Source organism: Mauremys mutica, chromosome 1, assembly GCF_020497125.1.
Source record: "Mauremys mutica isolate MM-2020 ecotype Southern chromosome 1, ASM2049712v1, whole genome shotgun sequence".
Taxonomy (NCBI): Eukaryota; Metazoa; Chordata; order Testudines; family Geoemydidae; genus Mauremys; species Mauremys mutica.
In genome coordinates this window covers 91,792,571-91,805,008 of record NC_059072.1, presented here as the reverse complement: position 1 = coordinate 91,805,008, position 12,438 = coordinate 91,792,571, and the positions used below count along the sequence as shown (strand labels likewise).

Below are 12,438 nucleotides of genomic sequence, written 5' to 3'. Positions count from 1 at the left end.
GTGCTGCTGGACACCATCCAGAGGTAGTGGGTGGTTGTCTCCTCTTCCCTAGGGACTATTACTGAGTGTTACTGTTAAATTAGTATGGCAGTAGGGTGGAAACAAGAAGACGTTGCTCCCAGTTACAGCCTCTGTTGTTCTCCCTGGCCCCCTAGGGGCAGTTGTGCCATGCATGGTGGAGATGCTGTTTTACTAGGGTTGTTTTATTTGTTTGTTTGCAGAATTCCTGTTTGAGTGTCTCTTCTGCACCAATGAAATTCTCCTCTGGTCGGTTTATTGCTGCCTGCTGCTCCTAACTGAGGAGCGGCTTTTCTTTTCCAAGTGTCACACAGTCTATGGTAGGTCCCAGTCCTTCCTAACCTGTCAAAATTGCTTGAGTAATATCACATAGACACTGAGGATGTAGCTGGGGTTTCAGAGCCTTTTACTGCAAGGTCACTGGTCCCAGATTAGTAGTAACTGAAAATTATTCCCATACGATGCTTGTCTGGAGACTTCCATGACATAGGTTTATGGTGCCTGAGTCCAGTTCCTGGTGGGCACATGTCCACATTACAGAAGCCACCAGCACTGTTGACATTAACTGGCATCTTGCTGGCAGTCTCTACAAAGATGCCAAGGACATAGGAAGACAGAAGCTGAATTCACCATTAGGGTATGTCTATATTTGAACTGGGAACATGATTCCTGGCTTGTGTAGACATACCCACCCTAGCTCTGCTCAAGTCAGCACCTAAAAACAGCAGCGTGTCTGTGCCGGCACAGGTGGGTAGCCACCTGAGTGTGTACCGAGAACAGTGGGTGGGATTGTACTTGGGGTATCATAGAATCATAGAACTTAAGATCAGAAGGGACCATTATGATCATCTAGTCTGACCTCCCGCAAAATGCAGGCCACAAAAGCTGACCCACCCACTCCTGAAATAATTCTCTCCCTTGACTCAGCTGTTGAAGTCCCAAATCCTGATTTAAAGACTTCAAGTAGCAGATAATCCTCCAGCAAGCGACCCCTGCCCCATGCTGCGGAGGAAGGCGAAAAACCTCCAGGGCCACTGCCAATCTACCCTGGAGGAAAATTCCTTCCCGACCCCAAATATGGCGATCAGCTGAACCCTGAGCATGCGGGCAAGACTCTCCAGCCAGACACTCAGGAAAAAGACTTTCAATATCCCAACATTGACCCTCGGTACTAATTACCAGTGGTCGCACGTTATTGCCTATTGACTAAATCACGTTATCCTATCAAACCATTCCCTCCATAAACTTATCAAGCTTAATCTTAAAGCCAGAGAGGTCCTTCGCCCCCACTGTTTCCCTCGGTAGGCTGTTCCAGAATTTCACTCCCCTGATGGTTAGAAACCTTCGTCTAATTTCAAGCCTAAACTTCCCGACTGCCAATTTATATCCATTTGTTCTCGTGTCCACATTAGTACTGAGCTGAAATAATTCCTCTCCCTCCCTGGTATTTATCCCTTTGATATATTTAAAGAGAGCAATCATATCTCCTCTCAACCTTCTTTTGGTTAAGGAAAACAAACCGAGCTCCTCAAGTCTCCTTTCATACGACAGGCTTTCCATTCCTCGGATCATTCTAGTGGCCCTTCTTTGTACCCGTTCCAGTTTGAATTCATCCTTCTTAAACATGGGAGACCAAAACTGCACACAGTACTCCAAATGAGGTCTCACCAACGCCTTGTATAACGGGACTAGCACCTCCTTATCTCTACTAGAAATACCTCACCTAATGCATCCCAAGACCGCATTAGCTTTTTTAACGGCCACATCACATTGCCGATTCATAGTCATCCTGTGATCAACCAGGACTCCGAGGTCCTTCTCCTCTTCCGTTACTTCCAACTGGTGCATCCCCAGCTTATAACTAAAATTCCTGTTAGTCATCCCTAAATGCATAACCTTACACTTCTCACTATTGAATTTCATCCTATTACTAATGCTCCAGTTTAGAAGGTCATCCAAATCTCCCTGGAGGATATCCCGATCCTTCTCCGAATTGGCAATACCTCCCAACCTTGTGTCATCCGCAAACTTTATCAGCCCACTCCTACTTTTGGTTCCAAGGTCAGTGATAAATAGATTGAATAAGATCGGACCCAAAACCGAACCTTGAGGAACTCCACTGGTAACCTCCCTCCAACCCGACAGATCACCTTTCAATATGACCCGCTGCAGTCTCCCCTTTAACCAGTTCCTTACCCACCTCTGGATTTTCATTTCGATCCCCATCTTTTCCAATTTAACCAGTAATTCTTCATGCGGTACCGTATCAAACGCCTTACTGAAATCAAGATATATTAGATCCACCGCATTTCCCTTGTCTAAAAAATCTGTTACTTTCTCAAAGAAGGAGATCAGGTTGGTTTGGCATGATCTACCTTTCGTAAAACCATGTTGTAATTTGTCCCAATTGCCATTGACCTCAAGGTCCGTAACTACTCTCTCCTTTAATATTTTTTCCATGACTTTACATACTACAGATGTTAAACTAACAGGCCTGTAGTTACCCGGGTCACTTTTTTTCCCCTTCTTGAAAATAGGAACTATATTAGCTAATCTCCAGTCAAACGGTACAACCCCCGAGTTTAGAGATTCGTTAAAAATTATCGCTAATGGGCTTGCAATTTCACTCGCCAATTCCTTTAATATTCTAGGATGAAGATTATCCGGGCCGCCTGATTTACTACTGTTAAGCTGTTCAAGTTTGGCTTCTACCTCAGATACTGTAATTTCCAACCCCACACCTTCATTCCCATCAGTCACTCTGCCACTATTCCTAAACCCTTCATTAGCCTCATTAAAGACCGAGGCAAAATATTCGTTTAGATATTGTGCCATGCCTAGCTTATCCTTAATCTCCACTCCGTTTACAGTTTTAAGCGGTCCCACTTCTTCTTTCTTGGTTTTCTTCCTATTTATATGGCTAAAAACCTTTTACTATTGGTTTTAATTCCATTCGCAAGGTCCATCTCTACCCGGCTTTTGGCCTTTCTCACTGCATCCCTACACCCTCTGACCTCAATAAGGTAGGTTTCTTTGCTGATCCCTCCCATCTTCCACTCCTTGTACGCTTTCTGTTTTTTCTTAAGCGCTCTGAGACGCTTGCTCATCCAGCTCGGTCTAAAACTGCTACCTAAGGACCATTTTCCCTTTCTCGGGATACAGGCCTCTGACAGCTCCTGCAACTTCAACCTGAAATAATCCCAGGCGTCTTCTGCCTTTAGATCCCTAAATATGTTAGTCCAATCCACTTCCCTAACTAGTCGCCTTAATTTAGTAAAGTTAGCCCTTTTGAAATCGTAAACCTTAGTCTCAGATGCAATTTTGTTTATCCTTCCATTTATTTTGAACCGAATTAGCTCATGATCACTCGAGCCAAGATTGTCCCCTACAACCATTTCCTCAACAAGGTCCTCCCCAAGCAGCCGTCCGGGCCACCAGAGCCACACTCCTGTTTTTAGGTGCTAGCTCAAGCAGAGCTAGTGCAGGTACGTCTGCGTGAGCTTGGAATCATACCTTCCAGCTCAAATGTAGATGTGCCTTTACAAGGGAAGCTGAGGCACGTTGGCAGGGAGCAGAGTATATGGGGAACGTTTTGCTGCCACTGCCTATGCCCTGCCAATGTTAGCAGATCCTCCAACCCCCGCTCTCCTTTGAAAATTCATCTCCCACCCCCATCATAACTCTTCTTGGGTTTTTGGTGTGTTTGTTAAAATCTCCCTGATGACATCTCGTGAATGCATGCCCCTCTGCAGGCATCGAATCTGTGGTGAGGAGCCTGAAAGGGATCCTGCAACTGAATAATGTGGAGCTGCACAAGCAGGGACTCTTGCTGTTCACTGAAATACTGAAACGGTAAGGGGCCTCCTGCTCGCTCACATGTCACTGAGTTGGAGGACATTGCGAAGGCAAGGGAGAGCACCTGTTCACTAAAGAAGGGCCTGAGGGCAAGTTTCAGATAAAACTGACTCATCCACATCTCATGCACCACCTACCAAAACAACTGCCCCATAGTAGCTTCCTTGGCAGTGTCAGCAGAGAACTGAGGGACTGAGTGAACTGTCCTCTCTGCCTTGGGAAGGACACCTCCAGGGTAGGACAGAGGCACATTGGTGGGGAAGAGGACGGGGGAACCAGGGGACTGGGTCAGTGTATGTGAGCAGCTCGGCACTGCCTGTGCTGCTCTATACCTAAACTGAGAGCACAACCTCCAGGGCTTTCAGTCCAACACCTGTCACCTGGATTAAATTTTACATAGAAACACTAGGCTGAAATATGAATTTGTTTCCCTTCACTCTTCTTTTCTGCAAAATAGGAGAATTCATGTAGTGTCTGGCTTTAATTCCCCCCTTATTTCTTTGCCTCTCCATCACCTCAGTATCTCAGCCTTTTTTTTTTTTTTTGCTCAGTTCCCCAAGTTGAATTTCTGTGACAGGATATTACAGTCATTCCTGTAACAATAACAGAAAATGTGATGCTATTGGCACAAGATGGTGCTGGCAGTACAGGATCCGTCAGAAGGAGAGAAACCGGGATATGGGCAGAGAAAAGCTCTTTCTCAAAGTACACTTCTCTGCATTAGTCATTGCAAATGGAAGAGAGGCTAATATCATGCCAAGCTAATGGCATTTTTAGTACAGTATGTGTTCTTGTTTGCTATGCTTTGAAGTACAGTGTTTCTTTCAGATCATCTATTTTGTGCTGGGGAAAGGGATCCCATCAATGATCCTCTAGTTTTTTCCCCTTCTACTTGCTGTCTAACTGAGGGTTGCTGTATTGCAGCAACACCTCCTCTCCCCCACACCACCACAGTCACTGGCCAAAGGGGTGGCTGAACACAGGAATCCATCCCTTAGGAATCCAGTCACTTTTTGAAAGGGTCAGGTGGTCTGGGGTACTCAGCGCACTCCACCTGCAGGAGTGTCAGCACAGGAGGAGCAGTGGGCAGAGTTTGGGACCCAAACAGAGATGCTGCTGTTTAGACCTTTCCTCCAAGGCAAAGTTACATCATAAAGTGCCCTACTGCAGTGATGTTTGTGCCCCCAGTCAGTAGGGAAGCGTTTCTCAAGGATTAGTGTTTCAAACAAGGAAGTGCCACGATACTGCAAGAGAAGCTCTTTTCATGGCGTTTCCAGCCTCTCTGGAAGCAGGGTATTTGTTTCCTTATTTAGAAATGTCTCTGTTCAGGTAGGCATTCAGGTACCAGAGAGTTGAGCATGGTGTGAAATCCTAGGTAGGTGAGTTCATTCTCTTGTAGGGAGGCTGTTTGTCCTGACGTTTTCAGACTAGTGTTTGCTGATCCAATCAGTTAACCATCCACACACTTAGGTTTTTCTCCAAACCTTTTGACATTTGCCTGTCATGAATGGTGCTGGGATCCAGCCATAACAGACTCATAGACAGCATGAATGTTTTGCTTGGAGACTACATGAAATCCTTGGAGAGTCACTATCTCAGTACAAAGCTAGGACTTTGCTGTGTGACGTCTGGTAGTATGGCCTGAAGCTGCAAGACTTAGTGTCTTTTGGGGAATAAGGACAGAACACTGAGATGGTCTTATTTTTCATACTCTCTTTTCAAACAGGGGTGGTCACAAAGCTTTACTCATTTGCTCTTTGTTTCCCCTTCTCAGGCAACCAGTGGAAATCAAGTTATTCACAAATCTAGCCATGTGTAAAGATGCCATTGGTGTTCTTGTGGAGGCAGTAAAATGTCCGGTGCTGGAGGTAGCAGTAGAGGCTGTGAAAGCTGTGTCTGCTATTCTGAGGTAAGCAGGAAGGGGTCTGATAGGCTTCTTTCAGGAGAGATGTATTTTGGATGTGACACATCTGTCTTATCCATATTGGCCTCTTCAGATCTACTCCTGTCTGTCCAAATCCATCACAGTTGCTTTCAGTCCAGTTACAGACTGAAGGCAGGAGCGAGTTGGTGAAGGTGTGCTACTGTCAATCAAGTCTTTCTTTGTGCTGACCATGCTATGACATGTGACCTTCTTGGGAGTTCTGTCTCCAATGGGGAAAGTTCAGAGGCTTCTTCCAAGTCCCAGCTGCTGTCGTTCTTTCTCTCTGTCTCCACAGGAAGGACCACTTGAGCTGCCCCCCAGTGCAGTATGTAGAGTTGCAGAAACTGATTGAGACTATGCTGAAGCGGTGCGCTGACCTATCACTGCCACCCATTAACAGGAGGCCCGCAGTAAGTCAAGGAGGACCACTGCTGCTTCTCAGCAGGCCTTGCGGATGATGGCCTTTGTATATAGCTGGCATATGGATGCCGCATACACTTACACTTCCCCCTTTTTCCATGGGTGGTGGGTAGCCCTCAGGGATTCCCACACTTTCCCTTTATTCTTCCTCCTCTGGAAAGGCCTCAGTTCCTCTCTGATTGAGGAAGGCTGGGTATTGGTCCCTCTGGAGGTCATTCTTGATTCTGCCAGATCAATGGAAATGTGGGGAGGTTTGCTAAGAAGTGGTGCAAGGCATTCCTTCCCTCAGGGCTGAGTTTCCTCCCTCCATGTGTCCTCAGCTCCAAGAGAGTTCAAGCTCCCCATGTTCAGGCTTCTTCACAGCATGCTTCCTCTTTCATGTTTATTACCAGTGATGTTCCTCACTCTGCCTTAAACTTAGAGGGTCACATTCCATGGGCTGTGACCCCCTCTCAGCAAGAGAGCTACCAGCAATCATTTGGATTGCATATCCAGTCCTCTTCTCATGAAGGGGAATTGGGCAAAGATCCAGAGGGGTATCTGAGGAGGAGGAGCGATAACAGGTGGCTGAACACAAGCACAAAGGTTAAGAACCCCTGTTTTAGATCTATATGCACATGGGTTTATGTCACAGGTGTGTCTGTAATAGAAGAAGCACCTGGCTGAAATGTAGGGCTGTGCAGGTAGCTGCTGAATTTTCTCTAAAAGAATTATGCATGGTCTGAATCATGTAGCATCTGTTGTTTTTGTCTTATCTGATGGGGGACTATGAAGTTGTTTCATGCTGTTTGGTTAGACCTTAGATGTCAGTCTGTTTGCTTTTCCTGAGCTATTAGCTCCACTAGCACTAGTGAATCACTAATAGAGGGGAACTGGGCTGTGGAAAAGAAACCAGGGACTCAGGGAAAGCAGAAAATGGTTATTATAAGGTGGAATTTGTTTCAGCATCAGATGGGAAAGTGGCTCATGGACACGCAGTTTTCAGATTGCTCAGGCACCAATCTGTAATGGTTCTTAAATGTTGTCCATTCGGAGAGAATTCAGAGAAGAACAACTCAGATGATTAAGGGGCTGGTGGGTTTGACTTATGAAGAAAGATTAAAAGAGCCGTGTATGTCCTTCCTCACCCAAATGACTAGCACCCTGGTCCTACAACTGAGGAGATGCAGGCAGACTCCTGTGCTCCCGTGAAGCCACATTGAAGTCATGGGACTCTGGGAGCTGGGGTCTGCCCATTCAGTCAGCTGCGGGATTGGGGTCTAAGGAGGGATATAACAATCTACAAGCAACTTGAATGATGTAAACACTGAGGAGGAAGAGGAATTGTTCAGGGTTGTCCGAGAGGTAATGAGATGAAACTAAGTTGAGAGAAAATTAAAGCTGAATAGTCTTCCCAGAGCAGTGATAGAACCCTCATTACCTGAGCCATTTAAAACGGGACCAGACAGACCCATGGCAATATATTGCATTGTCCAGTGGGCAAGGTATTATCTAACAGATCTTTTCTGTTTCTAATCTCGATGAGGGAAGTGCAGATTGTAGGAACTTTACACTTCTCAAGCACTAAGGGGGTTGGAAGACCGCCCCCGGATTTAGAGTGGCTGAAGTGGTTCCCACCCCCCCACACTCTCGATCAGGAGACACACAGATTAAGCGCCGACTAGGTGTTTACCACTGGAAGACGCAGTGCATAAAGCACCAATCAGGAGAGGGGGCGAGAAATTGGCTTGGGTTAGTACATGGGCATAATAGAATGATTTATGTAACCATTATAATAAAAGGACGTGGAGACCCCCCGCTTGGGGCGCTCCACCGGAACAGACTGACGGACTTGGCTTCATTTATTGCTACAGCAGATGGGTAATAACACTGAACAAAAAGGAACCCATCTGTGGATGAAATGAGTTTCGCAACAGGTATTGTCCCACACCCCACCTCTGGTTGGTTAGATGTTTTTAGGGGGGAGCGTTAATTTGTTTCACATATAAACACAAGCTCTTGAGGACATGTACCTGCTTCTGTCCTTTAATGGGGTGATCTTCTCTCCTCAATCTCTCAGAGTCACCTGGGGCACAGCATTCAGAACAAAGCAGTTTTGCGACAGGGGCAGTTCCTGCTCAGCACTGTGGAAGGCTTCAGAAATGCTTGTAGGTGAGGAGATAAGGGGATTTCTGTTGGTTCGGGCTCTGTCTAATCAATTGGTGAGTGAATTCCCCCCTCCCCCACACACACCCTGTGCCCAACTAACATTCTTTACAGTCTCTCTTCAGCGTGATGTGAAAGTACAGTATATGCTCTGTCAGCTCAACTTGTGGAAGGGCTGCTCTTTGGTGAGTCTGCCAGCTGTTAGCCAGATGCTAGAGCAGACCGAACTACTTAGAGGGATCCTTTAAGCCACTAGAGTGAATGTATCCAGTCAGTGGAGATCTCCCCGTGCCTCTGCGATCCAGTTGCTGGACCTCCTGGCCAGAGGCTAGAGATGATTTTTTAAAATTAAATGTATTGGTCAATGTGATGCTCTTGAAACTGGAGACTCAAGTTGTCTGTTTAGCCACATAACATGTAAACTGCAGGAAGTTGCAAAGTAGAGTCCCCCTCATGGTGACTTTACCCAGATCTGGAGGGACTCACTTCTAAGAGAGAGAAGAATCTCTAGCTGCCTGTTTAATCCTTGGTGGCTTCACTGAGATGCCAAAAGAAGGGGGACCCAGTACCAGTTCTGATGGTTTTGTGATGCACACCTGTCCCATTAGAAACTTGCCTGAGACCTACTAGCTCATTCCATATAGACCCCTGAACAGCTGTTGGAAAATAACAACTTCTGGCCACTACCCAAATTTGGTGGCTAAACTTGAACTAGTGGAAGATTGTATTCCATTTCCTGTCCCCTTGTTTTAGTCTATGCTGAAACAATCTCTTGGTACGGTATTAGGGGGCGCTGTGCTTCTATAATACTGTCTTGTATTGCAATGCAAAACTGGGTTCATGGCCACTCATGATCATTAAATACCCTATGGCATTTTTATAAGATTTGAGGCATTAGCCCTGGTGTTCAGGCCAAATTCCAAACTGACTAAGTACATTTAACCAAATGATGATATTGTCTCCTCGCCCTGCAGCAGGAATTCCATTTAATTCTTTCTCCTCCTGTGATACTATTGTGTAGTGTCACTGGCTCAAAATGGCTGTCAGGTTTCATTTGAGACAGCTCATTTCATTGACTGATCCGTGCACATACAGCGTGTGACATGCTCTGGGGTCCATCAGATTCTAGAAGTGTAACACACTGTAGGTTCTGCAGAGAGCAGGAGAGTGCATTCTCTGATGTCCATGTGTATGTTTCTAGGTTAGCTGTGGAATGTCAAAGCGACCCTGTGGCTCAGGAGAATGCTTTCACCGCTCCCGGCTCGGAGAGCGAGAATACTCTGAGCAGCTTCTCTGAGTTTCTGCTGTGGATTTGCGACAGCCTTTGCATCCCCATAGTCCTGGTAGGGTCAGTTCAGAATCCACACTGTCCCTCAGGCATAAGGGGCACCCAAGCAGTAGAGATGCTTATGGGAGATTGTTGAGAAGAATTTGTGTGGGAGAGGAGAATTAGGGATAAACCAGTGCATCAGCCTCATACAAGTGTAGTTGTGGCATATTCTGTCTCATGTTGGGCAATCCTCAATTTATTTGGCTTATGGGAAACGGAAGAGAGAAGTCTAGCGTGTGTGAGAGGAGGGTGTATGAACTCAGAGCCCTGCCTGCGTTCCATAGAGAGGTCTCCAGACCAGGAAGTCTCTGAAATAGCACCCTACCCAAATGAGATAATAAATGACAGGTTTTGCCACTGCTGGAGGTGATGTATATATGAACCACTCTCCCTCTTCTCCTCTCTCAAGGCCTGCCACTGGCCTGGCAAACAACAGAACTTGCAAGTTCTTTGTCATCTAGGCTTATGCAGTATATTGATTAACCTGTGGAACTTGCAGCCACAGGACATTGTTGAAGCACATAGCTCCATAAGGCAAAGAAGGAGCAGACGCACATAACTTTGTACTGTGTTTCTTACAAATCTATTACTACACTCCTTGCAGACTTTGGTCCATAATGAGCAAAGCACTTAAGTGCTTACGTCCGTCTCTATTCAGCAAAGCGCTGAAGCACGTGCTTAAGTCCCATTGCTTTGGTGAACTGGGGCCTCAGTAGCCGAACAGGAATACCATTTACTGTGATTCTGTGTAGAGTAAAAATGACAGTATCAGTCTTATGCTTCAGGACATCAGCCTATTAACAACTGCAACCACGAAGAATTTTTCTCCTTGGTGTAGAGTCTTGCACAGTTAGGAACAATTGTTCAGAGAGGGAAGTTGTTAAATCTGCCTCTGAAACACCTAGCATAGGCCACCGTCTGAGGCAGGATACTTGCTGTCAGCAGTCTTGTTGGAACAAGGGCTGTTTGACTTCAGTCACATTTGCCTGGCTTTGTAACCATGTGAGACTCACTGAAAGATCACTGATTCCTTCAGTGTGCGCTTGCATGTTTCTCACCACAAAGGCATACGCGCTGACTCCATGGGTGCTCTGGGGCTGGAGCATCCATGGAAAAAAATTAGTGGGTGCTCAGCACCCACCAACCACAGCTGTTCGGCCAGCCCTGCTGATTAGCTGTTTGGCGGCTGGCAGGAGGTGCTCGGAGGAGGGGGTGGAGTCGGGGTGGGAAGAGGCAGAGTGAGGCTGGGGCCTTAGGGGAAGGGGTAAAGCAAGGGTGGGGCACTGGAGGGGGTGCAAAGGGAGGGCGGTGCCTCAGGGTGGAGCAGGAGTGAAGCACCCACCCGGAAAAATGAAAGTCAATGCCCATGCACAAAGGGATACGGCATTTGCTTGCTGACCATTTCCTCTCCCCTCAGAAGCACTCAGAAAGGATTTCCAGCCCAGCTCTGATGGAGGTTTTCATATCCACCCTCAGCACCTTGTTCACTGTTGTGCCGAGCATGCAAGAGAAATTCTCTAGGAAGCTGGGTATGCCGAACTCTGACATCGTAATTCACTGTGCTTCTTTACACAGTGAATAACCTGATTAACCTGGGGAACTTGCTGCTGTTGGATCTGATTGAAGCAAAGAGCTTAGCAACATTTCATATAGAGCCATTTATTTGAGTAAGACTAGCATCTGCACTTATGTTAACTAGGATAAAACCCGGGGTTAAAAACAAGATCTGCTGAGTGCTGGAAGGAGTTTACCCCATAGCATAGTACTTCAGCTAGGTCCGTTATGGGAGCTTTGTACTTTTCCTCTAAAGCCTCCAGAATCGGCTACTGTTGGAGACAGGAGATCAGACAAAGTGTTTTATTTCCTCTGTATTGTCTGTCTTCTTTACCACCTTCTGGGTCAGAGATGAAGAGGAAGTCACTCTCCCCTGGAGCTAGTGCACCAGGCAGTGCTTACTCTTCTTTCCCACAGAGCCTGGAGACCCAGTGAATCACAGATATGGTTCTTCTCTCCAAAATCTGGAAAAATAATTTGCCCATGGAACCTAAAAGAGAATGAGCCTGGCAGATGCATTCTGTCTAGGGTGACCTGTCTTGTTTGCCAGCTGTTGCTTTGAAAAGTCAGGGATGGTTGTTTGTTACAGGGGGTCCTGCATTCTGTGATCTCATGCTGTGTTTATCTTCCCTCCTGCTCTGCCTTCTCTCTAGCATCCTCTTCTTTCATCCGACTGGCACTGGAGCTGAAGGCCAAATTCTGCACTGGACAAAGGTACTGTCCTCTATATTGAAACTAAACCAAGAGTTTCCATTTGAGAAAAGAGGAAATGTCCTATTCTTGCAGCAGAATTAAATGCGAATGGATCTGAAATACCCTCTGCTCAGTTGGGCCAGCACCATTTGCCTTCATTTGTTGAAAGACCTAAAAAGTAATTGTAAAGGAAAAATTAGATGGATTGAGGTGGGATGAGAAACTGACGGTGTAATGGAAAAGTGAACTCCAAATTTTGCCAGAACTGTTTTAAAAGATCCCCAGTAAGGAACATGCTATGCAGGTTCAGTAGAATGGTGCTGCTGTTATGGAGTGATGACACTGGATGCCATGGAGAGGAGATGTTACAGCAGGTTCCATCTCACTGGAGCTCTGGCGTTTCAGGAACAGAACGTACCATCTATATAAATACTGGTGCAGTGATTAGAAGGGATGGGGAGGGTAAGAATGCTAACAAAATACATTATGCTGGGTCATT

At 46.2% G+C, this 12,438-nt stretch overlaps 1 protein-coding gene across 10 annotated transcripts in view; it reads left to right on the top strand.

Annotated features, from left to right (window-relative positions):
• MEI1 (meiotic double-stranded break formation protein 1) overlaps positions 1-12,438 on the top strand; it is a 57,450-nt gene that overhangs the window by 19,712 nt on the left and 25,300 nt on the right. For 9 of the 10 annotated variants that reach the window (XM_044983885.1, XM_044983915.1, XM_044983889.1 and 6 more), the window contains 8 exons: positions 222-338; positions 3,771-3,870; positions 5,648-5,782; positions 6,093-6,207; positions 8,277-8,368; positions 9,564-9,705; positions 11,110-11,221; positions 11,900-11,960. In XM_044983885.1, coding sequence (XP_044839820.1) covers positions 222-338; positions 3,771-3,870; positions 5,648-5,782; positions 6,093-6,207; positions 8,277-8,368; positions 9,564-9,705; positions 11,110-11,221; positions 11,900-11,960 — 874 coding nt within the window. The remainder of the gene's footprint in view (positions 1-221; positions 339-3,770; positions 3,871-5,647; positions 5,783-6,092; positions 6,208-8,276; positions 8,369-9,563; positions 9,706-11,109; positions 11,222-11,899; positions 11,961-12,438) is intronic. The other variant, XM_044983876.1, reaches the window with a different exon arrangement.